General features: G+C 39.7%; 1 protein-coding gene and 1 pseudogene across 1 annotated transcript in view; both read right to left on the bottom strand.

Annotated features, from left to right (window-relative positions):
• Positions 1–24,956, bottom strand: part of ULK4 (unc-51 like kinase 4) — a 718,037-nt gene that overhangs the window by 642,017 nt on the left and 51,064 nt on the right. The window contains exons 8-16 of the mRNA XM_030812066.1: positions 23,640–23,715; positions 20,490–20,582; positions 19,233–19,351; positions 19,008–19,077; positions 15,484–15,580; positions 6,178–6,282; positions 3,883–3,943; positions 2,297–2,478; positions 998–1,044 (exon numbers count right to left, since the gene is read on the bottom strand). Coding sequence (XP_030667926.1) covers positions 998–1,044; positions 2,297–2,478; positions 3,883–3,943; positions 6,178–6,282; positions 15,484–15,580; positions 19,008–19,077; positions 19,233–19,351; positions 20,490–20,582; positions 23,640–23,715 — 850 coding nt within the window. The remainder of the gene's footprint in view (positions 1–997; positions 1,045–2,296; positions 2,479–3,882; positions 3,944–6,177; positions 6,283–15,483; positions 15,581–19,007; positions 19,078–19,232; positions 19,352–20,489; positions 20,583–23,639; positions 23,716–24,956) is intronic.
• On the bottom strand, positions 4,570–4,712 carry LOC115834945 (annotated as a pseudogene).

Raw genomic sequence — 24,956 nt, 5'->3', positions numbered from 1 at the left:
ATCATGAGATAAGCAAGCTTGATGATAATAACTACAACTTCTACAACCCCAACCCCATTGTAAATGAAATACCCACTAAGAATCAGGCACTATACAAGGTATCTCATATATTTACCTCAAAGTTGAATAATTACCAAAAATCTATGAAGTAGTTATCCCATCCCAATTTTACAGATGAGGAAACTGAGGCTCAGCAATTAAAGTACTTGGCCCAGAAAGCTGATCTTTCATCCACACCCAGGTCTGTCTGAATCCTAAACCTGTGCCATTTCCTTGTCCCACCCATACTCCCCAGGAAGCAGAGATTGAGAAAAAGATAATCATTTGGCCAAGTCTTATTGGCAACCAGAACCCAGAGCCTTCTAACACTTGATCTACGGTGCTCTCCACCCGGTATGTTGCTTCTATAAAAAGCAAGGATACTTCCTCCCATCGGGAGTTTATAAATCATAATCCCATTAGATTGTAAATAACATCTAGGGAAGCTATGTGCTACATGAGGGAAAGATAAGGGTGGCCAAGGGCAACTTCGAGGAAGTATAACTAAATTAATACACAGGGATCAGGGTTTAAGTATTTTATAACCAATACTCAAAACAGTAACAGTTAGCCAGGCACAGTGGCTCCCACCTGTGATCCTAACACTTTGGGAGTCAGAGACGGGAGAATCACTTGAGCCCAGGAGTTCAAAACCAGCCTGGGCAACCAGTGAGAGACCTTGTCTCTATGAAAATAAAAAAACAATAACAGTTAATAAAGTTTCCAGGAGTACCTTAGATAATCCCAGAATTGTATTTACAATATTAGGAGAAGGGCTATTTTTAATATCCTAAAATTTATAATTGGAATGCCCATAAAAATTGCCTATGAGTGGAGTAATCATTACCTCAGAATAATTTATGATAATTATTTAGGACTCTGCCTTTGATAAATATGTACTCTGTAACCACTTAATAAAGTCATGAAAAATAATTTTTAAAATATAAATGTTACTTACATATCCCAGTTTGGAGCTATCCGCAAATGCTGGATTAGCAATTGGAACTAGAATAAAAAATTTAAATGTAAAAAAAAAGAAAAAATTAAAATGTTTAAGTCACAAAACACAGAAAATGACAGCAAAGTTAACAGCTCAGGACTTTATAAAAAGGAAATTTACACTGTACACCAAAAATGATATTTACTAAATTACAAAGGCACTAGTATACGAATAAGATTAAAATAAAAACTAAGAACAGTACTTTTAGTTTCTCCTACCACTTTATATTCGCTAAATGACTGTCCTTACCTGATAGACACACACCAACTATCAAAAAAAGTAAGCTTAATACTATCCTGGAAGCAAATGAACTTAAATTTTTTCAAGCCAATTCCCAAATGAGGGACCACTGTAGAAAACACCTCCGAACCACTGTAATTCCTTTCTGAGGATGACTTCAAAAACTCTGCCAATCGACGCTCAAACATGAGCCAAAAGAAACAAAAACCAAAAAAACTCTGACAAATTCCCTTGAGCTTACCAATAGACCAAGATAGTCCAAAAAGTAATATTCCCAGGGGAAGAGGGCAAAAAAATGTCTTAGAGGATTGATGTCTTCCTTCAATGTCACATCAGAAACCCTGCAGTTTACCAGATGACCCAGTAAAGGAACCGACACCCCCAACCCATTCCACATGGGGAGTGCATTCCAGTCACTAATGAGAAGGTAAAAGGTCTGGCTTATGATACCACTTTTTTTTTTTTTGAGATGGAGTTTCACTTTTTTTGCCCAGGCTGGAGTGCAGTGGTGCGATCTCAGCTCACTGCAACCTCTGCCTGCGGGTTCAAGTGATTCTCCCGCCTCAGCCTCCCAAGTAGCTGGGATTACAGGAGTGCACTGCCACACCCAGCTAATTTTGTACTTTTAGTAGAGACGGGGTTTCACCATGTTGGCCAGGGTGGTTTCGAACTCCTGACCTCAGGTGATCCACCCACCTCGTCCTCCCAAAGTGCTGGGATTACAGGCGTGAGCCACCGCGCCCAGCCTGATTTCAGACTTTTTTTTAAATCTTACAAGTTAACCTAAAATGGAAACCTGAGTATTACCAACAAACAAACAAAATAAGTTCAAAATCACCATCTACTGTCATCTACTTTAGGACCTAAGGATTAAGCAGAGGCTAATTTTCATAAACCTAAAATCATGATATAAATCAGTTTTTTCGTGGTAGTTAAATCAAACTGATATTTTAGCACTTGTTTGAGCCTCTATAAAAGCACAAATTAAAATGCCTAAGGCATGTCACAGAGGCCTACCAGGGGGGAATGGAGGAGCCTGGTGGCCACCTCCTGGTGACCAGCCACCACGCACAAATAGCAAAGGAGATTCAGCTTGGCTCGGGAGGCCCCCATGCTCTTCTCAGTGGAGTCGATCTGCGAGCACACTTGTTGCAAAAAGTCATTCCAATCTTGGTCTTTCAGAAACAATAACTTATCCACTGCCATGGAAAGAAAATAATAAAAGTATGTATGATGAGAAAAAAAACTGCTGGAAACATCACATGAGAAATAAACACAGAATTATGACAGCTAAGATGAGGACAAACATTACACTGTCAAAACCAAAAATACTCCAAAGATGACACTATTTTTATTTGTCCTTCTATATTCCTAATCTCTTTATCTATCCATGGAAACTTTTTAACTACTTCAATGGAAAACCATACTTTCAAATAAAGCAGATGTCTAAAGCAGAATTTTCCCACAACCTACACTATAACAAAATGCAAAGTTCAATACAACTGGAGTAAAAGACAAAAGAGCCTTTGTATAAATAAATCAACTCTCAAATGTTGAGAAAAGCACAAATCCTACAGTCCTTAAAAAGTTCCAAAAAAATTATTGTAAAAAAATAACGAGAATAACATGATAGCTAAAAATCACCTGAAATTCCTACCTCCAAATCCCTATACAAAAAAAAGGCAAAATCTAGGAAATCTGATACCCCCTAAAATTAACATATTTTTGGCTGATCTCTATCTTTAGACAAAATAAATTGTAAATATAATCTCCTAAATAACTCAAACAAAAAAAGGGAAATAGTATTTCCAGGTAATAATTCTCTGGGTTTGCGTAAATAGTCCTACTTGGCACTGAAAGCACTATTAAAATACTTTGCTTCACTTGGCCTTTCAAAAACGTCCTTCTACACAGTTTCTTTTTTGTTTTTATCAGTAATTAAGTTGACCAATATAAACCCTTAGCTGGTTTATTTAAACCTAAATATATTTTAAATTTACTTCAAATCATAGATTCTACTCTAGCCACGATGAGTAATTTTCCCCAAATCGAGTTTAACAGCTTAAAATATAATTTGTTAAACAAAAACACCAGTTTAAGGTATGTAAAAATGTCTCATGGTCACCCTAAATAAGACTTTCGTTAGCTCAACAGAAATGTAATAATTATCCCTTAGGTATCTCCACTCCCACACTACCTCCACAGTCATGAACCACCTAGTCCCATTCTCAAATGTCCTGGTCCCTCTAATAGAATCCCAATCCTTCATGGTTGTCCCCAACCCTGTGCACCTATACCAGCCATAAATGGTGGAAATTCAACCAGCTCTAAGAAGAGAAGTGAGGAGAAGACCTCCCACCCACTCTACAGGAAAACTTGCCCAGATCTACAGGAACCTCCCCACCCACAAGAGGACAGGGCAGCCCAGACTCGGCTAAGAAATGTCAACAGCTGGCACAAATGAATTACAGATTGTTTACAATTCATATAACACTGCCCCAAGAATATAGCCAATTGTCAAGACAAAATAAATTTAGTTATTCACGTCATATTTGTATCTGTATACAAAGTCTACATGTTCAATAAGTCCTTTATGATCCTACCTGAATATGCTGGTAGATGCAATATTTTTGGATCAAATTTAACTGGTGGCTGTTTCATTATCTGTAGTTAAAAAGAAAGCTTTTGAGACAATTTTTAAGATGGATATCTGTCTCCTTATATGTCCCGTATGTCAGATAATAAATCGATGAGGACAAAAAAAGAATGTGTAAAATGTGTTACCAAAAAGAATAAGAACAATGACTTTTTGGATTAAAACATACAAATATAGATAATAATTTATTTTTTAGAATCATTTCAACTGATATCTGTAATAAAATAAAGCTTCATAGAAAACATTCACTCCTATCTTGGCTTACTTTTTAGCTAATTTACCTCTAATTAGAAATTCAGTCATTCAACAAATATCTATTGGGTACCTGCCAAGGTAAGGCTCTATGCCAAGTGCTAATGGGGATACAAAGATATAAAAGACACAATCCTATTTTCAGAGAGCTGACATCCTAGTTGGGAAGATGAGACAAACATTCAATAAACAACAAAATATTTCACAATTCAAAATATACAGGACATAACTACAGAGAAAACACTGGACAGAAAGAATTTTTTTGTAAATAGTAGTTTAGAGAATACAGCAAGCACTTTAGTTGATATAGTTAGGACCGGGTTTACAGAACATGTAGAAGGTGAGTTGAGGTCTTGAAGGATGGTTAGAACTTTATGGTTATATCAGAGAAGACACCACTCCAGGAAGCCATAATAGCATGAATTGGAAAGTGCACAATTACTAATCAAGTATTATGCAACTCCAATTACCACATTCTACTGCCCTCCAAAAGGAGGAACAGATAGGGATTATCCTGCCTGACTAACACTATACCAATTCTAATTCCCAGGTTTTGCTAACTATACTATAGACCTATAAGATGTGAACATTAAGAGCAGCTGGGCAAAAGGTATACAGGAACTCTCAATTATTTTTGAAACTTTTCTCTAAGACTAAAAGTAGTTTAAAATTAAAAGCTAAACACAAAAATTTCTACTGATTAAGACTTCCCAGAAACTATCAAATATGGTTATAAGAAGGAAAAAAGAAACACAGAATATTGTCTAAAGCAAGCTTGTCCAACCTGCAGCCCATGGGCTGTATGCGGCCCAAGACGGCTTTGAATGTGGCCCAACACAAATTCGTAAACTTTCTTAAAACATCATAGATTTTTTTAAAATTTTTTTTGTTTTTTAGTTCATCAGCTATTGTTAGTGTATTTTACGTGTGGCCCAAGACAATTCTTCTTCCAATGTGGCCCAGGGAAGCCAAAAGATTGGACACCCCTGGTAAAGATATCACAAATTGTTCTAGAAAGCCCACGTTGAAAATGCCCCAATGCTCATCAAACTTAGCATAATAAAGTTACTCTGCCAGACATATGAACTCACAAAAAGAAGTAGCTCCATTATGAAAAACAGCTAAATAATCTATATGAAATGCTGTCTATCTAGAAAATAAACATGAATCCAAGAACCTTTATGGTCTAAACCACAGTAATGTTCCCAATGAGATAAGAAAGAACAGTCATGAATTAATACAGAAAAAGACATTTAAAAATAAGAAAAAGAAGCAGGAAAATTAAAATAGAGAATAAGTAGTGGAATGTGAGTATGTTGGGGAGCTGGAAGTCAGGACAAAACAGAGGGACTTAGAAATGGATTTGTTTTTTAAAGTAGATACTCATTATCCCCTAGCAATAAAGTATTATATTCCAAAAGACAAGAAGCAAAAAAACTCACACTGGTTTAGAAGTACATTGTGAACTATGACTCCACAAGCTCCCAGAGTGTCTCCTCATCGTCTCCCCTGCAGTTTTAACAACCTGTGAGAGGGTAGGGCTTCTGTATGATCTGCCTGCCCAGCCCAGCCTGGTGAGCAGTGCCCTCTGACTGCTTCTGCCTTCAAAATATATCAGAGACTAGAATATTTAGAGTGATTCACATTAGTGCATACGGAGAAACATAAGGACTGAGAGCTAAGGTCTGAGGTCAAGAGGCTGGCAACCCCTCCATGGCATGTGGAAGAAAGCAGTAGTGACAGGCAGAGCTGACTCATTCAAAACAGAGGGGAGAAAAGTTAGAACTCCACTGAAGTGGAAGTGAAGGCAGAGGAAAGGGTTGCAGACAGAGGGGGAGCTGGAAATGCAGACATGCAGCACAAATGAAACAGAAGCAGACAAGAGAAACAGGAAAGATTATACAGTAAATAATATTCTGAATGAAAATCTCATGCAGATTTCAGATCTCAGTAAAGTCTACAACTCAGTTGTTAGAGTATCTTTCCGCACCTTTGGATTGTCGATAATGGGGGTGACAACAAGATCTGAGTCCGTGTAGATAAGCTCTCTCATCTGGGATTCCAGGTCCTGCTGACTCAGGTGTCCACTTGTAATCTGAAATGAGAACAAAAATTAGACTTTGTTTCTGCGACTAATGTAGATCTTTAAAACACTGAACTAATAGGATGCTGAGGAAGACACCACTGTAAAATATCACCTATATCAATGTACTTCAACTGCTATTCAAGATGCTTGCAGTCTCATTTGATTTTCACAAAAATCCTAAACTGTAGGCACCATCATTCCCATTTTACAGATAAAAATATAAAACTCTGAGAAAGTAACTGAATTGCCCATGTTACCACTAAGGCTGGCTAGGACTAGAAAAAAGATCTTCACAATTCAATGTTCTAAACTGTGATGAGGCAAATTGGTTTTTCCATAACAGCATGGCTTCTTTTTGGTTTTTTTTTGAGGCAGAGTCTCGCTCTGTCCCCCAGGCTGGAGTGCAGTGGCGCGATCTCGGCTCACTACAAGCTCCACCTCCCGGGTTCACGCCATTCTCCTGCCTCGGCCTCCCAAGTAGCTGGGACTACAGGCGCCTGCCACCGCGCCTGGCTAATTTTTTTGTATTTTTAGTAGAGACAGGGTTTCACCGTGTTAGCCAGGATGGTCTCAATCTCCTGACCTCAGGATCCACCCGCCTCAGCCTCCCAAAGTGCTGGGATTACAGGCATGAGCCACATGCTGCCTTTTTTTTTTTTTTTTTTTTCTTCAGATAGCGTCTCACTCCATCACACAGGCTGGAGTGCAGTGGCACAATCTCGGCTCACCACAACCTCTGCCTCCTGGGTTCAAGCAATTCTCCTGCTTCAGCCTCCCAAGTAGTGGAATTACTGGCGTATGCCACCATGCACTGCTAATTTTTGCATTTTTAGTAGAATCGGGGTTTCACCATGTTGGCCAGGCTGGTCTCGAACTCCTGGTCTCAGGTGATCCACCCACCTTGGCCTCCCAAAGTGCTGGGATTATAGGCGTGAGCTACACGCCTGACCAACGGCTTTTTCATTCACAGAATGCTAATCAATTTATTTCTGCTTTACAGAATATTCAATGTGAAATTGAAGCTGTAACGTAAAAAAAATTTCAGACTTAAATATAGACATGCTACCTAAGTGTTAAACCTCAATTATTTATTAAGCCTAGTTAGAGTTGATACATAATGAAATGAATCAGCAGACATTCACCATCAGTTATTCCTTTGAGATGGTTCTTTGTGCTCTATTTAAACATAATTTGTATTCCTAGTGCTATGCCTCAGTATTTCCCATCAGGAAAAAAAAAAGAGAGAGAGAGAGAATTTATGCTTAAGAACCTTAAAAGAAACAATGACTAGCAAACTAAATAAAATAGAAAAGTAAATCAGTGAAGTAAGGAATAAGGAAAATAAATTACCCAAAACTGAGTGAGGAAGGGGCATGGATAAAGGAACAGAGGAGTTAGCTAAGAAAGTTTCTGGAAACCCAAGCTGCCCCATGCAACTCAGACAAAAGACATAAGAAAACACACAAAGAGGTCGGGTGTGGTGGCTCATGCCTGTAATCCCAGCTCTTTGGGAGGCCGAGGTGGGCACATCACGAGGTCAGGAGTTCAAGACGAGCCTGACCAATGTGGTGAAATACCATCTCTACTAAAAATACAAAAATTAGCCAGGCATGGTGGCATGCGCCTGTAATCCCAGCTACTCAGGGGGCTGAGGCAGAAGAATCGCTTGAACCTGGGAGGCGGAGGTTGCAGTGAGCCGAGATTGTGCCACCGCACTCCAGCCTAGGTGACAGAGCGAGGCTCCACCAAAAAACAAAACAAAACACAACAAAAAAACAAAAACAAACAAAAAAAAAACAAAGAATGAAGAGGAAGTTTGTTTAAAACAAGAAAATCTAAGTTTAAGAACATGGACTTTCATGGTGAAAAGACAGGGGTAAACTCACATTGCCAAAAAAAAGATGGACTTTAAAGACAAAAAGACAGGGGTAAACTTACACTGCCGCTTGTTAATTATGTGCTCTTAGGGAAGTTAAAAAAAGCTTTGTTTTCTTCATCTATAACAAAGATTAAAATGAACAAGCTTTCAGGTTTGTGAAGAATAAACATAAAGCATTTAAAACAATGCCTAGCACTGCTTGAGAGAAGACAGTGATAGCTAATCAAGACATTTAAATATATACATCATACTTGCTTCAGTGGAAAATGGATGGAGGGGAGCAATAGAGAACTGAGGGGACCAGTTAGCAGGTTACTGCAAAGCCTGGATGGAAAGGATGGTGTCTTGAGCGAGGAAGGGGGCAGAAGGAAAGGAGTCAATGATAGAGCAAAGGGCTGGATATCCCTGCTGATTTAACACTGAGAAGGAACTGCTAGTAAATTATATTAGTCCGTAAAGTAAGACATCAATATTTGAAAGAGGTGGCCAAATTATCTTTACATATAGATGATATAAGTGAACATCCAAAAAGCCAAAATTAATCAATGGGAAAACTCTTAGAAATAATGTAAGAATTAGGGCAAGCATGGTGGCTCACGCCTGTAATCCCAGCACTTTGGGAGGTCGAGGTCGGTGGATCACCTGTGGCCAGGAATTCGAGACCAGTCTGGCCAAAATGGTGAAACCCTGTCTCTCCTAAAAATACAAAAATTAGCTGGGTGTGGTGGCAGGTGCCTGTGGTCCCAGCTACTCAGGAGGCTGAGGCAGGAGAATCACTTGAACCTGGGAGGCAGAGGCTGCAATGAGCCAAGATCACACCGCTGCACTCCAGACTGGGCAATAGAGTGAAACTCTGTCTCAAAGAAAAAAAAAAAAACGTAAGATTAGTAAGGTGGACCAATTAAAAAATTGTATGCAAAAATTAATTTCCTATAGGTAAACTGAATGTATGCACAAATGCCAAGTTATAACAAATATCCCACTCACAACAGCAAAAATATATAAAATAAAATGTTCAGGAATAAACTAAATAATCAATAATTGCAATCAGATCATAATAATTAAATGAAAATAATTGTTATAAAATTATACTCCCTTGTTTCAAAATGAACACATATATATAAAACCAGAAGTAATAATATCAAAATGTATGAAACGTATGAGGTTACAGTGAACAGCGGTTGTGCCACTGCACTCCAGTCTGGGTGACAGGCTCTTAAAAAAAAAAAAAAAGGTAATCAGTGTTTACTCGTGAATTATATCGTAAATAATTTTTCTATTTTCTTTGTCCTCTTTTACATTTTACAAGTTTTTTACAATTATATATGTTTCGTAATAGAATAAAAAGTATCATTTAAAAATTATAAAACATAAGGCCAAGCACAGTGGCTCACACCTATAATCCCAGTTTTTTGGGAGGCTGAGGTCAGCAGATCACTTGAGTCCAGGAGTTTGAGACCAGCCTGGGCAACATGGGGAAACCTCTACTAAAAACACAAAAAATTAGCCGGGCATGGTGGAGCACACTTGTAGTCGCAGTTACTCAGGAGGCTGAGATGAGAGAATCACCTAAGCCCAAGAAGTTGAGGCTGCAATGAGCCATGATCATGCCCCTCCACTCCAGCCTAGGTGACAGGAGTGAGGCCCTGTCTCAAAAATAAATAAATAAATAAATAAATAAATAGATATGTAAAATAAACTGCCTTAGGTATTCACATTATTGATTATATTTTCTCAATAGAATGATTATATACTCTTCTTTATAACCATCTGCCAGAAGAGCTTCAACATCTATCACGGCCGGGCCCGGTGGCTCACGCTTGTAATCCCAGCACTTTGGGAGGCTGAGGCAGGCGGATCACGAGGTCAGGAGATCGAGACCACGGTGAAACCCCGTCTCTACTAAAAATACAAAAAATTAGCCAGGCATGGTGGTGGGCGCCTGTAGTCCCAGCTACTCGGAGAGGCTGAGGCAGGAGAATGGCGTGAACCCGGGAGGCGGAGCTTGCAGTGAGCCGAGATCGCGCCACTGCACTCCAGCCTGGGTGACAGGGCAAGACTCCGTCTCCAAAAAAAAAAAATCTATCGCATTTCAGAATGAATTTTTTAATTTACACTGATTTTCTATTTCACATAACAAAAAAATTAGCACAGTGAGATTTTATTATAACCCATTTATACTAAATTTGAAAGCACAAATAAGCTTCACATGGTCCAAATACACTTCACATTACGTCAAAACTACAGTAAAAACTAAAAGCAATTATATTTGTCAAGCAATAAGTAGCATAAAAATAACTTAGAATTAATTCAAAGTAGTACTGCATTCAACACAACTATGATTGAAAGGAATTAAAGAAAACCTAAGTAAGTATAAATACATCCTGTGTTCGTGGAGGAAAACTTAACATTGTTAAAATGCCAGTACTTCCTAAATTGATCTACACATTCAGTGCAACTATGATTAAAATCCCAGCTGGCTCCTTTGAAGAAACTGACAAGCTGATCTTAAAATTCATATGGAAATGCAAGTGACCCAGAACAGCCAAAACCACCTTAAAAAATTTTTTGGAGGCCGGGCGCAGTGGCTCACGCCTGTAATCCCAGCACTTTGGGGGGCCGAGGCGGGCGGATCACGAGGTCAGGAGATCGAGACCATCCTGGCTAACACGGTGAAACCCCGTCTCTACTAAAAATGCAAAAGAAAAATTAGCCGGGCACGGTGGCGGGTGTGCCTGTAGACCCAGCTACTGGGGAGGCTGAGGCAGGAGAATGGTGTGAACCCGGGAGGCGGAGCTTGCAGTGAGCCAAGATAGCACCACTGCAGTCCGGCCTGGGCGAAAGAGCGAGACTCCGTCTCAAAAAAAAAAAAAAAAAAAAAAATTTTTTGGAGGATTCATACTTTGATTTCAAAGCTTACTAAACAGCTACAGTAATCAAGAGTGTGCCACTAGCATAACGACAGATGAATAGATAACAGAACAGAATTCAGAAATAAACCTTCACATATACAGTCAATCGATCTTCAATAAGGGTTCCAAGACAATTCAATAGGGAAAGAATAAGCTTTTCAACAGATAGCGCTGAGACAACTGGATGTTTCGATGCAAAACAATGAAGCTATACGCCCCTACTTCATGCCACATGCAAAAATTAACTCAAATGGATAAAACAGCTAAATCTAAGAGATACTAATAAAACTATAAAACTCTTCGAAGAAAACATAGGCAGAAACCTTTGTGACCTTGGAGTAGCAATGGTTTTTTTAGATATTACACCAAAAGCACAAGCAGCAAAAAACACAAACGAAAAAAGATAAATTGGACTATATCAAAATTTAAAACTTTTGTGCTTCAAAGGATACCATCAAGAAAGAAAAAGACAATCCAGAAAAAGGGAGAAAATTGTTATAACTCCTATCTAGAATATGTAAAAAATTCTTACAACTAAATAATAGAGAGATAAATAACCCAATTAAAAAGAGGTTAAATTTTTGAATAAATATTTCTCCAAAGAAAATAGACAAATGGCCAAAAAACACATAAAAAAATACTCAACATCATTAGCCATCAGGTAAATGCAAATCAACACCACTAAGACATAGAAATTCACACCTACTAGCTGGGCACGGTGGCTTACGTCTGTAATCCAAACACTTTGGGAGGCGGAGACAGGTGGATCATTTGAGGTCAGGAGTTCCAGGCTAGCCTGGCCAACATGGTGAAACCCTGTCTCTACTAAAAATACAAAAATTAGCCAGGTGGGCCAGGCGCGGTAGCTCACGCCTATAATCTTAGCACTTTGGGAGTCCGAGGCGGGCAGATCATGAGATCAGGAGATCGAGACCATCCTGGCTAACACGGTGAAACCCCGTCTGTACTAAAAACACAAAAAATTAGCTGGGCATGGTGGCAGGCGCCTGTAGTCCCAGCTACTCGGGAGGCTGAGGCAGAAGAATAGTATGAAACTGGGAGGCAGTGCTTGCAGTGAGCCGAGATTGTGCCACTGCACTCCAGCCTGGGTGACAGAGCAAGACTCTATCTCAAAAAAAAAAAAAAAAAAAAAAAAAAAAAAATTAGCCAGGTGGTAGTGGCATGCGCCTGTAATCCAAGCTACTTGGGAGGCTGAGGCAGAAGAATCGCTTGAGCCTGGGAGACAGGTTGCAGTGAGTCAAGATCATGCCACTGCACTTCAGACTGGGCGACAGAGTGAGACCCTGTCTCAACCAATCAATCAATGGAATTTCACACCTGCTAGATGTGAAATAGGATGACTATCATAAGAAAGACAGGCAATGCAGCACCATTCGCAATAGCCAATAGGTGGATGCAACCCAAGTATTCATCAACAGATGAAAAGATAACCAAGCGTATTAAATACACAAAAGGGAATATTATTCAGCCTTTAAAAAAAGGAAATTCTGGCACATGCTACAACATGGATGAACGTTAAAGACATTATGCTAAGTGAAATAAGCCAGGCACAAAAGGATAAATACTATATAAGACCACTTTTTTTTTTTTTTTTTTCAGACCAAGTCTTGCTATGTCACCAGGCTGGAGTGCAGTGGTACAATCTCGGCTCACTGCAACCTCCATCTTCTGGGTTCAAGCGATTCTCCTGCCTCAGGCTCCCAAGTAGCTGGGACTACAGGCACATACCACCAGGCCCAGCTAATTTTTGTATTTTTAGCAGAGACAGGGTTTCACCATGTTGGCCAGGATGGTCTCAATCTCTTGACCTCATGATCCACCTGCCTCAGCCTCCCAAAGTACTGGGATTACAGCTGTAAGCCACCACGCCTGGCTAGCCCATATGAGACCACTTATGCCAGTGGTCCCCAAACTTTTTGGCATCAGGAACCAGTTTTGTGGAAGACAATTTTTCCACAGACAAGGTTGGGGGAGATGATTTTTGGATGATTCAAGTACATTACATTTATTGTGCACTTTATTTCTATTATTATTACATTGTAATATATAATGAAATAATTATACAACTCACTATAATATAGAATCAGTGGGAGTCCTGAACTTGTTTTCCTACAAGTAGACAGTCCCATCTAGGGGCGATGGGAGACAGTGACAGATCATCAGGCATTAGATTCTCACAAAGAGCACGCAACCTAGATCCCTCACATGCACAGTTCACAACAGGGTTCATGCTCCTATGAGAATGTAATGCCACTGCTCATCTGACAGGGGGCAGAGCTCAGACAATAATGCAGGTATAGATTGAGAGCAGCTGTAAATACAGGTGACGCATCACTCACTTGCCCGCCACTCACTTCCTGCTGTGTGGCCTGGTTCCTAAGAGGTCACAGACCAGCAGCAGTCCATGGCCGGGGGGTTGAAGACCCCTAATTTATGCAATGGACCTAGAATAGGCACATTCATAGAGGAAGAAGGTATAATAGTGGTTACCAGGGGCTAAGGGTAAAGGAAAATGGGCAGTTGTTATTTAATGGGTACAGAGTTTCAATTTGGGATGATGAAAAATTTCTGGAGATAGATGATGGATATAGTTGCATAACAACGTGAATGTACTTAATGCCACTTGAACTATATACTTAGAAATGATTTAAAATAGCACATTTTATGTAATGCATTTTTTACCACATTTTTAAAGACAATACCAAATGTTAGTGAGAATGTATAAAAACTGACATCCTCATACACTGCTGATTAGAATGCAAAACGGTGCAGATGCTTTGAAAAACAGTTTGACAATTCTTCAAAAAGTTAAGGCCAGGTGCAGTGGCTCACACCTATAATCCCAGCACTTTGGGAGGCTGAGACAGGAGCATCGCTTGAGCTCAGGAGTTTGAGACCAGCTTACGCAAAATAGTGGGACCCTGTCTTTACAAACAATTTTTTGTAAACTTAGCCAGGTGTGGTGGCCTATGCCTGCAGTTCCAGGTACTTGGCAGACTAACGCAGGACGACCACTGGAGCCAAGGAGTTTCCTGGCTGCAGTGAGCTATGATTGTACCACTGTACTCCAGCCTGGATGACAGAGTGAGACATTATCTCAAAAACAAAAAGTTAAACAAGGAGTTAACACATGACACAGCAATTCCACTCCCAAATATTCACCAACTGATGACTGGAAAAAAAAAAGATGTTGTATATACAACAAATTATTTGACAATAAAAAGGAATCTAGTACTGATACATGCTACAACCTGGATAAATCTTGAAAATATATGTTAAAAAGGCCAGGCGCGGTGGCTCACGCCTGTAATCCCAGCACTATGGGAGGCCAAGGCGGGCAGATCATGAATTCAAGAGATGGAGACCATCCTGGTCAACATGGTGAAACCCCATCTCTACTAAAAATACAAAAATTAGCTGGACATGGTGACGCACGCCTGTAGTCCCAACAACTCGGTAGGCTGAGGCAGGAGAATTGCTTGAATCTGGTAGGCGGAGGTTACAGTGAGCCAAGATCACGCCACCGCACTCCAGCCTGGCGACAGAGCAAGACTCTGTCTCAAAAAAAAAAAAAAAAAGAAAACATATGCTAAGTGGAAAAAGCTAGTAACAAAAGACCACATATTGTATGATTCTACTTATATAAAATGCACAGAATAAGTAAAATAATAAAAACAAACATATACTAGTGGTTGCCTAGTACAAGCATGGAAAAGAACTGGAGAAACATGGGGTGGCAGGGGACAGTGACTGCTAATGGGTAGTTTCTTTGCTGGATGATGAAAGAATTCTAAAACTGTGGTGATAGTTGCACACCACCGAATATGCTAAAGGTCCCTGAATTGTACCCTTTTATTTTTTTTAAAGAGGTGGGTCTCACTCTGTCACCCAGGCTGGAGTGCGGTGGCACTGTCATTGCTCACTGCAGCCTCAAATTCCAAGGCTCAAGCAACCCTCCCACTTCAGCTTCCCATGTGGCTAGGGCTACAGGTGTGCACCACCAAACCCAGCTCATTTTTTTTTTTTATTTTTTGTGAGGACAGGATCTCGCTATGTTGGCCAGGCTGGTCTCGAACTCCTGGTCTCAAATGATCCTCCTGCCTCAGCCTCCCAAAGTGCAAGAATTACAATTCACACCCAGCCTGAATTGTTCACCTTAAGTAGGTGAATTGTATGGTATGTCAACTGTATCTCAAGGGAAGTCCTACCAAAAAGAACTATGAAGCAAATAAATGGGACATCTCTCTCAGAATACTTACAAGAAAAACCCATAATGATCAGGAAAGATGACCTTATTGTAAATTTTGTAATTATAAACATGATTCATTTACCAACTTACAATTATTCTTTTGAGCTTCTACATCTTATGTAGGAAGAAAATTTCCCAAGTCTGCTCACCTTGGTCAGAGGAGAAGTCTTCTGTGGTGAACAGTGAGTCATATCCTCACCAGGACTTACTTCCACTGCAGTGCTAGTTCTGGGAGTAGGACGAGAACTGAAAAATACATACCAGCTAACATTATTCAGATTCCAGAAAGTTTATTCTCTGTTTACTGTTCTCTGGAAGAAAACATGTCTCATGAAAAATGGCAGAGTATGATGATTCCATATGCTCTCACTAAAAAAGTCTAGATCTAATTTATGTTTATATAACTTTTATAACTGCTATTAATTTCCTGGCTAATGTATTATTTCTTTTATTTATACTTTCCATGCCATATACAGTATTTTCCTTTTTAACTAGAAACCTTCAAGCATTAATTTTTATAAATGTCTCCTGGTATAGGCAGGATTAACAAATAAAATAGATCAGATATTCTACAAAGAATGAAAAATATTTGTAGCTATATATCAGAAAATATTTGAAAAGGAAATTACCCTGGCGCCTATTTAAAATAAGTAACAAGGAAGTTACAATCCATACCTATTTGTAATGATTCTTCCTACACGTATAAATGCCTGCCATACCATATGGGCCACTGTACTCTTCCTGGATCCATGGTTTTGAGCTTTTCACTTTTTTTTTTTCTTTTTGAGATGGAGTCTTGCTCTGTCGCCCAGGCTAGAGTGCAGTGGCACGATCTCGGCTCACTGCAACCTCCACCTCCTGGGTTCAAGCGATTCTCGAGCATTAGCCTTCCGAGTAGCTGGGATTACAGGTGCCCGCCACTGCACCAGGCTAATTTTTGTATTTTTAGTAGAGACAGGGTTTCACCATCTTGGCCAAGCTGGTCTCGAACTCCTGACCTCATGATCCACCTGCCTCAGCCTCCCAAAGTGCAGGGATTACAGGCATGAGCCACTGTGCTCGGCCTGAGCTTTTCACATTTTAAGAAATCCTTCCCATCAGATCATTAATATTTTTTAATTATTTCCTTCAGGGCTGAGTGTGGTGGCTCACTCCTGTAATCCCAGCACTTTGGGAGGCTGAGGCAGTCATATCACTTGAAGTCAGGAGTTTGAGACCAGTCTGGCCAATATGGCAAAACCCTGTCTCTATTAAAAATACAAAAATTAGCCAGGCATGGTAGCAGGCACCTATAATCCCAGCTACTTGGGAGGCTGAGGCAGGAGGATCACTTGAACTCAGGAGGCGGAGATTGCAGTGAGCCAAGTTCAAGCCACTGCACTACAGCCTGGGTGACAAAGCGACACTCCATCTCAAAAAAAATAAATAAATAAATTAGCCCAGCATGGTGGTGCATGCCTGTAGTCCCACCTACTTGGGAGGCTGAGGCAGGAGAATAGCTTAAACAGGGGAGGTGAAGGTTGCAGTGAACCAAGACCACACCACCGCATTCCAGCCTGGGCAACAGAACAAGAGTCTGTCTCAAGAAAAAAAAAAATTATCACCTTCAAATTCCCAAGTATCAGGATCCTCAACTCTCATTCATTTATCTGTTGATCCCCTCATTAAACATATACTTACATAGCACATAAAATACAATATACCAGAAAATGTACGAGGTTCTAAAAAGTTAAATTTAAAATGTATAAAATGGGGCAGGCACTGTGGCTCATGACTATAATTCTCAGCACTTTGAGAGGCCAAGGTGGGCAGATCACCTGAGCTCAGGAGTTCGAGGCCAGCTGGGCAACTTGGAGAAACCCCATCTCTACTAAAAATGCAAAAAAAAATTAGCCAAGCCTGGTGGCACATGCCTGTAATCCCAGCCACTTGGGAGGCTGAGGCATGAGAATCACTTGAACCAGGGAGGCGGAGGCCGCAGTGAGCCAAGATCATGCCACTGCACTCCAGCCTGGGCAACAGAGCAAGAGTCTGTCTCAAAAAAATATAAATAAATAAATAATAAATAAAATGTGTAAAATGTATATAGATAAACATACATTACATTTAAATATGGGTAAAACATATCAGGAATTTTATCATTATAACCCCTATTTCATGAAATAAAACTATTTCTCTATGTTAAAAAATATTTTAAATACTTTTAATATTTACATACTACTAAATTTTTTTTTTTGAGATGGCGTTTCGCTCTTGTCCCCCAGGCTGGAGTGCAATGGCGCGATCTCAGCTCATTGCAACCTCCACCACCCGGGTTCAAGTGATCCTCCTGCCTCAGCCTCCTAAGTAGCTGGGATTACAGACACCCACCAGCACGTCCAGCTAATTTTTTTTTTTTTTTTTTTTTTTTTTTTTTTTTTTTTTTTTTAGTAGAGACGGGTTTTTGCCATGTTGTCCAGGCTTGTCTCAATCTCCTGACCTCAGGTGATCCGCCTGCCTTGGCCTCCCAAAGTGCTGGGATTACAGGCATGAGCTACCGAGCCTGGCCCATACTACTAAATTTTTTAATGCACTGGTCCTGATCACTTTAAGATACCACTCTGACTTTAATTCTTTCAGTGATTACAAACATTATTCAAGCTTCACATATAGAAAAGTATTAAAAGAAAAGCTGGGCACTGTGGCTCATGCCTGTAATCGCAGCACTCTGGGAGGCCTGGCGGATCACCTAAGGTCAGGAGTTCAAGACCAGCCTGGCCAACATGGCAAAATCCTGTCTCTACTAAAAATACAAAAATTTGCCAGGCGAGGTGGTGGACACCTGTAGTCCCAGCTACTTGGGAGGCTGAGGCAGGAGAATTGCCTGAACCTGGGAGGTGGAGGCTGCAGTGAGCCAAGATCGTGCCACTGCACTCTCGCCTGGACAACAGAACAAGACTCCATCTCAAAAAAATAAAATAAAAATAAATGAAAGAATAAAAAAAGTATTTAAAGAAAAACAGAACCTATTCTTTTCTGTAAGTATTTATCCAAATAAAGAAGCTTTTGCCTTCAAAGCATTAACAACAACAACAACAACAACAAAAACTGGGTGCATTGGCAGGCAGATGGCTCAAGCCCAGAGTTCAAGACCAGCCTGAGCAACATGGCAAAACACCACTCTACAAAAAAATTAGCCAGGCATGGTGGCACACACCTGTAGTCACAGCTACTTGAGAGGCTAAAGTGGCAAGATCACTTCAATCCAGGAGGCAGAGGTTACAATGAACCAAATCACGCCACTGCACTCCAGCCTGGGCAATAGAGGGAGATCTTGTCTCAAAAACAAACAAACCAAACAAGCTGGACTTCTGAAATTTTAAGTTCAATTCTATTTTAAGTTAAAGAACAAAATGAAGAGGTATTAATTCTTACAAATGGAAATAATGAGTTGCTTTGGTAAAAAAATAAGTTGGTTTGGTTAAAAATTTTCAAAAATCCTGTACATAGCAAAATCTACATTTCACCGGCCACCACCTAACTGTAACTTTGAAATTGGAGAGTGAAACTGGAATTTGGCACTAAAATCCCTGTTGTTTATCTCTGTGTTACAAGGTTTGCACCAAGAGAGCAGATGCTTTAAGAAAATTAAACTTTTGTCTCGCATTGATCCCTCTGTTTTCATTTTACCTACCTGAGAAGAAACATGGATTCATTCAATTGACCCTCAAGAGTACTCTTAGGCCGAAACTCAGTTGGATTTTCTGTAGCAGGAAAGTAATATGTTATCCAGAAAAGAACAAAAATATCATATGCAAGGCATAACATACACAAAGATTTAAAGAGACATAACATTGAAATTAGGAACTCTCTCAAACAACATTCTAAGTAGCATGAATGTGCTCAAATAAAAGCTTACCTAGTCTGAAAGAGTGACCTAGTGGTTGACCACTCTTGTGCCCTTTTGCTTGTCTACTCTGAGAGTTCTGCAAAAGCTCCTCGGAATCCTGTGACCCAGAACACACCATCGTGTTTCTGCTATTATTGGAGAAAACCAACACAATCAAACTTACTTTGGAGTTCTCTATAGTTTTATGTTAGAAAAAGAGGTTGGAGAAGATAATTAAATTACACATGACATTTAGCAAAGTTACAGAATCTCTTAACTTTATGCCTCCCTCATCCACATAGCCATCAAAGACTGGCAGGAAAGCTATGTCACTGTAGTCCCTCAAGATCTAGGCTAAGGCCAGGCGCGGTGGTACATACCTGTAATCCCAACACCTTAGGAGGCCGAGGCAGATGGATCACTTGAACTCAGGAGTTTGAGACCAGCCTGGGCAACACAGTGAGACCTTGTCTCTTCTTTTTTAACAAATTTTTTTAATTTAAAAAAAAAAAAGATCCAGGCTGACAGACCAGGCATGGTGGCTCACACCTATAATCCTAGCACTTTGGGAGGCCACAGCGGGCAAATCGCCTGAGGCCAGGAGTTTGAAACCAGCCTGGGCAACATAGCGAAACCCTGTCTCTACTAAAAATACAATAATTAGCTGAGTGTGGTGGCACACACCTATAGTCTCAGCTACTCAGGATGCTGAGGTGGGAGGATCACCTGAGCCCTGGGAGGTCAAGGCTGCAATGCACCATGATTGTACCACTACACTCCTGCCTAGGTGACAGAGTGAGACGTTGTCTCAAAAAAAAAAAAAAAAAAAATCCAGGTTAGAACTCCATTCTGACATTTTTCTTCCCAATTACCTCATCATGTGGTAAATTACCACTGCTCTTCAACTTTGCATCTGGGAATAACACACATTGCTTTTACTAACATTTTGTTACCAGAAACAAGTCACATGACCACACCTAACTTAAAGGGGAGAAAAAAGATCCTACCATTTACTTGGGAGGTGGGAAACCAGATGTATTTGGTAACAGAACTAATGACTATCATATCATATCAATGACTGAAGAATAACAACAGAAAATATGCAAAATCAAGAACATAAAAATATCATGAGTAAACTCTTTAAGCAACCCTTAATTAAACAAATGCTGGATTTTCTCCTACTATGAAAGCAGAGAAATTCCAGTCATTGATGTTGTATATTTAGAACAGTAATGGGCTTAAGTGTCCAGTAACTATGTCCCATACACAAAGGTAAGTGTATACTACCTGAGACTGAGATCTTCGACGCTTGATTCCTGATCTGCTCCAGCGAAAGCTTTCTTCCAAAATGAATGCTGCAGTAGCCTTGTCCAAGTTAATCTTTAAAAAACATAAATGTTAAAACTCTAACATGATTTACCATGAAAAATTCCCAAGACATGTCCCAATTACACATATCAGATTTTACAATTTGTATCTCCTAAAGGTACATATGTACCTTTGAAATCATTTTATATTTTATTATTTCATTTTTGTATGCAATTAGCCTCTTTTAGATAGCAAGATAAAAAGAAACAATTCAGAAGCATTAAATGGTACAGAATGAAACAGTCTGATAACTAAGCATTAGAAGTTTCAGGGTTCGAATTCCACAGAGTCTGGTTTCTCCAACCAGCCTAGGAAAAAGGGAGTCGATAAATAATTTGAAATTCTTTTTTTTTTTTTTAAGATGGAGTCTGGCTCTGTTGCCCAGGCTGGAGTGCAGTGGTGCGATCTTGGCTCACTGCAAACTCTGCCTCCCGGGTTCATGCCCTTCTCCTGCCTCAGCCTCCCGAGTAGCTTTTGTATTTTTAGTAGAGACGGGATTTCATCATGTTATCCAGGATGGTCTCGATCTCCTGACCTCATGATCCACCCACCTCAGCCTCCCAAAGTGCTGGGATTACAGGCATGAGCCACCACACCCGGCATAATTTGAAATTCTAAAGTAAATATATCAGATATCTATAACGCTGTCGTCCTTTATTTCACAACAGAGGCAAGATTATTTTACTTATCCTAACTGACACATTTAAGTTTTGGAACTATTCTGTTGGAAATTCATTCAGGAATAAATAAGAACATCAGCTCAGGCGCGGTGGCTCACACCTGTAATCCCAGCGCTTTGGGAGGCCAAGGTAGGCAGATTGCTCGAGTCCAAGATTTCAAGGCCAGCCTGGACAGTGTGGGAAAACCCCATCTCTACAAAAAATACAAAAATCAGTTGGGTGTGGGGGCCCACACCTATAATCCCAGCTACCTGGAAGGCTGAGGTGGAAGAATCTCTTGAGCCTGGGAGGCAGAGGTTGCAGTGAGCCAAGATCACACCACTGCACTCCAGCCTGCGTGACAGAGTAAGACCCCATCTCCGGGACGGGATGCAGCAGTGGGGGGAAAGAATATTAGCTTCATAACCATATACATTCACACCTTGTTTAGGAATCAAAATAATATTACCTAGCTAGTTCACTTGCATTAAAATGACTTTAGGTTGTATTTAAAACTCAGGCTCACTTTCAAAAGATTAAGTTTCACTACTAATAGAGTATACCGCTAGGCATACTCACCAGAGCGGGAAAATAAAGCCTGACTGACATTTTAAAACAAGAAAGAAAAGAATTTATAGTCGACTAGTCATTCAAAATTTCTGTATTAAATAAAATTACTTCAATCAAAAGTAAAACACAAACAATAGAATTTGCAACCACACATAATATTCCTTTACACAAAAAGCTCTTATGGTTCACTAAAAGAGAAAAATAGCCAAAGTAAAATTTATTTTCATCCATCAAACTGACAAAAATGTAGATCAACAAGGCACACTGTAGATGAGTGGGAGGGAAGCAGCTTTCTAACATATTGCTGCTGGGAGTGTAAATCAGCACATGTTCCTAGAATGCAGGAAATGTATCAAACTTTTTAAATGCTCTTAGCCTTTGGCCAGCCATTTCACTTTGAGAAATTCACATGAAAGAGATAACTACCCAAGTAAACCCAAAAAAATTTTAAAAATTCACAAAAGGATATTTACTGTAACAACGTATATAATATTCCAAATCAAGAGGCATTCCAAATGTTTACTTTTTTATAGGTAATTGTATATACTCTACAGCCATTTAAAATGACCAAGCAGCCAGGCACAGTGGCTCACACCTGAAATCCCAGCACTTCGGGAGGCCGAGGCAGGCGGAACTGCTTGAAGCCAGGAGCTCGAGACCAGCATGGCCAAAATGGTGAAACCCCATCTCTACTAAAAACAAAAAAATTAGCTGGGGATAGTGGCATGCGCCTGAAATCCCAGCTACTTAGGAGGCTGAGGCATGAGAAACACTTGAAACCAGGAGAAACACTTGAACTCAGGTTGCAGTGAGCCAAGATTGCGCCACTGCACTCCAGCCTGGGTGACAGAGCAAGACTCAGAAATGGAAATGGAAAAATATGCATAGTGTACCATGAGAGAAAAAAGTAGGTTATAGAGTGGTCCCATGTAAGCAAAAAATCATATAGCATACAGTTATAAATGTAGGGATATGTGGATACACCGTCTTAAGTAAATTAGGTATAGTTACATCCTATCAAAAGATGTGTGAAAAATTATCCACCAAAATAACACTAATGTTGAAAGCATTCTAATATAAGTAAAGGATGTTTGTCCTACAGCTTATACAAAAATCAGCATTTCCTTCTGCAGTTTTTAAAATATATTTAATAAAAGCATGGATTCTTGTATATGCTACACTAAATTTATTCTCCATTTTATAAACTGAACCCTCCTCCCATCCCCCCATCCCAGTTATCTAGTGACAGAACCAGAACTAGAAACTACTTTCCTTGGCCCTCTTTCCCACTCTGGTCCACCTCCTAGCCTCCCCTACCCTGTGCCTCAACAATGATTTCTAACATTGCCATCAATGACAGAAAATTCACAAGGTGCCTATTATCCTATCACTTAATATCCCCATTATGATAGGATTGTCATAAAAACAGGTCATATTAAATATCACTCAGTTAACAGCATCTTAACTTGACAATATCATCCCTAGGTCAATAGTCAAACAGTTTTAGCCTGAAATACAAAATACAAGAAATGGTACTTCTTGGATTTGGGAGTTATAAGAAAATTTGTCAACTACTTAATACATGAAAAGAGAAATTGACTTCAAAAATTCCTCATGATTAAAAACACCTGCAAACTGAGAGAAAAACTTTTAACCCAAAGTCAGACTTCTTTAAAAAATAATAATTTGAATAGCTATTTGTATATTAAGAACAGCACCATTTTAGAAGTACATAAAAGGGGGAAAAGATTCCACCACTTATTCCCATTAAAATACTGTCCCTTACTCCATTTGCAGAACTCAAAAGAAAAAGAAAAAAAGATCGAAATACTGTCCCTACCTTTTTTGAGGATCTCTTTGAAGTAATCCATCAAGCAAATTAATAAAATCTGAAGAAGCTTTAGGAAGAGAAGAATCTATAAACAAATTAATTTCCAAGAAAAAATGATAAGCAGTAAATACATATCAATTTTATTTTTATCTCTTACATCAACATTTAAAGCAATAGTATTTTAAACACATACATTATTATTAAGAGAACACTAAATCCATTAACAACAATTATATCCTCTATTTAATGGGGGCAGGATGGGGAGGTACAGAACACAAAGATTAAAAACATTTTTTCCTAGATCAAAAAAAAGAAATGTAAATCTCAAAAACTAAGTCTTAACAAACCTCTAAGACTTCTCTTCACTGAACAATCCCAATAAGGATCACCAGCTTAACAAACTCAAACACTTGTCTTCAACTATTTTGGGGGGGTTTTTTGAGAAAGAGTCTCGCTCTGTCACCCAGGCTGGAGAGCAGTGGCACAATCAAGGTTCACTCCAGCCTCTACCTCCCAGGCTCAAGTGATCCTCTCACCCCAGCCTCCAGAGTAGCTGGGACTACAGGCATGCACTACCGTGCCTGACTAATTTTTGTTTATTTTTTGTAGAGATGGGGTCTCACTATACTGCCTAAGTTAGTCTCAAACTCCTGAGCTCCAGTGATCCACCTGCCTTGGATCTCCTAAAGTGCTGCGATTACAAGTGTGAGCCACTATGCTCAGCTCCAACTTTTTTTTTTTTTTTTTTTTTTTTTGGAGGAGTTTCACTCTTCTTGCCCAGGCTGGAGTGCAATGGCGCGATCTCAGTTCACTGCAACCTCTGCCTCCCAGGTATATGCAATTCTCCTGTCTCAGCCTCCCAAGTAGCTCGGATTACAGGCATGTGCCACCATGCCTGGCTAATTTTTTTGTATTTAGTAGAGACGGGGTTTCACCATGATAGTCAGGCTGGTGGCAAACTCCTGACCTCAGGTGATCCACCCACCTCAGCCTCCCAAAGTGCTAGGATTACAGGTGTGTGCCACCATGCCCAGCCCCAGCTTAACTACTAATTATACCTTATTCTTTGAAGTATTCCTAACTTGAACAACTTCGCATTACAATGTACTATGATTAGAATATTTGCAGTCCCTCTTTTAAGATTTTTAACAGAAATAAGAAGCATTATAGTATGACACTGTCCAATACCACTTATCTCATAATGTTTTGTCTTTTTAAATTAGTTATATACCATATCCAGGTCATCAGTCTACGGTTAAAAGTAGTAGTAACGGCCACACATTGTGGCTCATACTTGAAATCCCAGCACTTTGGGAGGCCAAGGCA

The sequence above is a fragment of the Nomascus leucogenys genome, chromosome 4 (genome assembly GCF_006542625.1).
Source record: "Nomascus leucogenys isolate Asia chromosome 4, Asia_NLE_v1, whole genome shotgun sequence".
NCBI classification, from domain to species: Eukaryota; Metazoa; Chordata; class Mammalia; order Primates; family Hylobatidae; genus Nomascus; species Nomascus leucogenys.
Note: the sequence above shows the minus strand (reverse complement) of the source record. Positions and strands in the feature narration are given on the sequence as shown.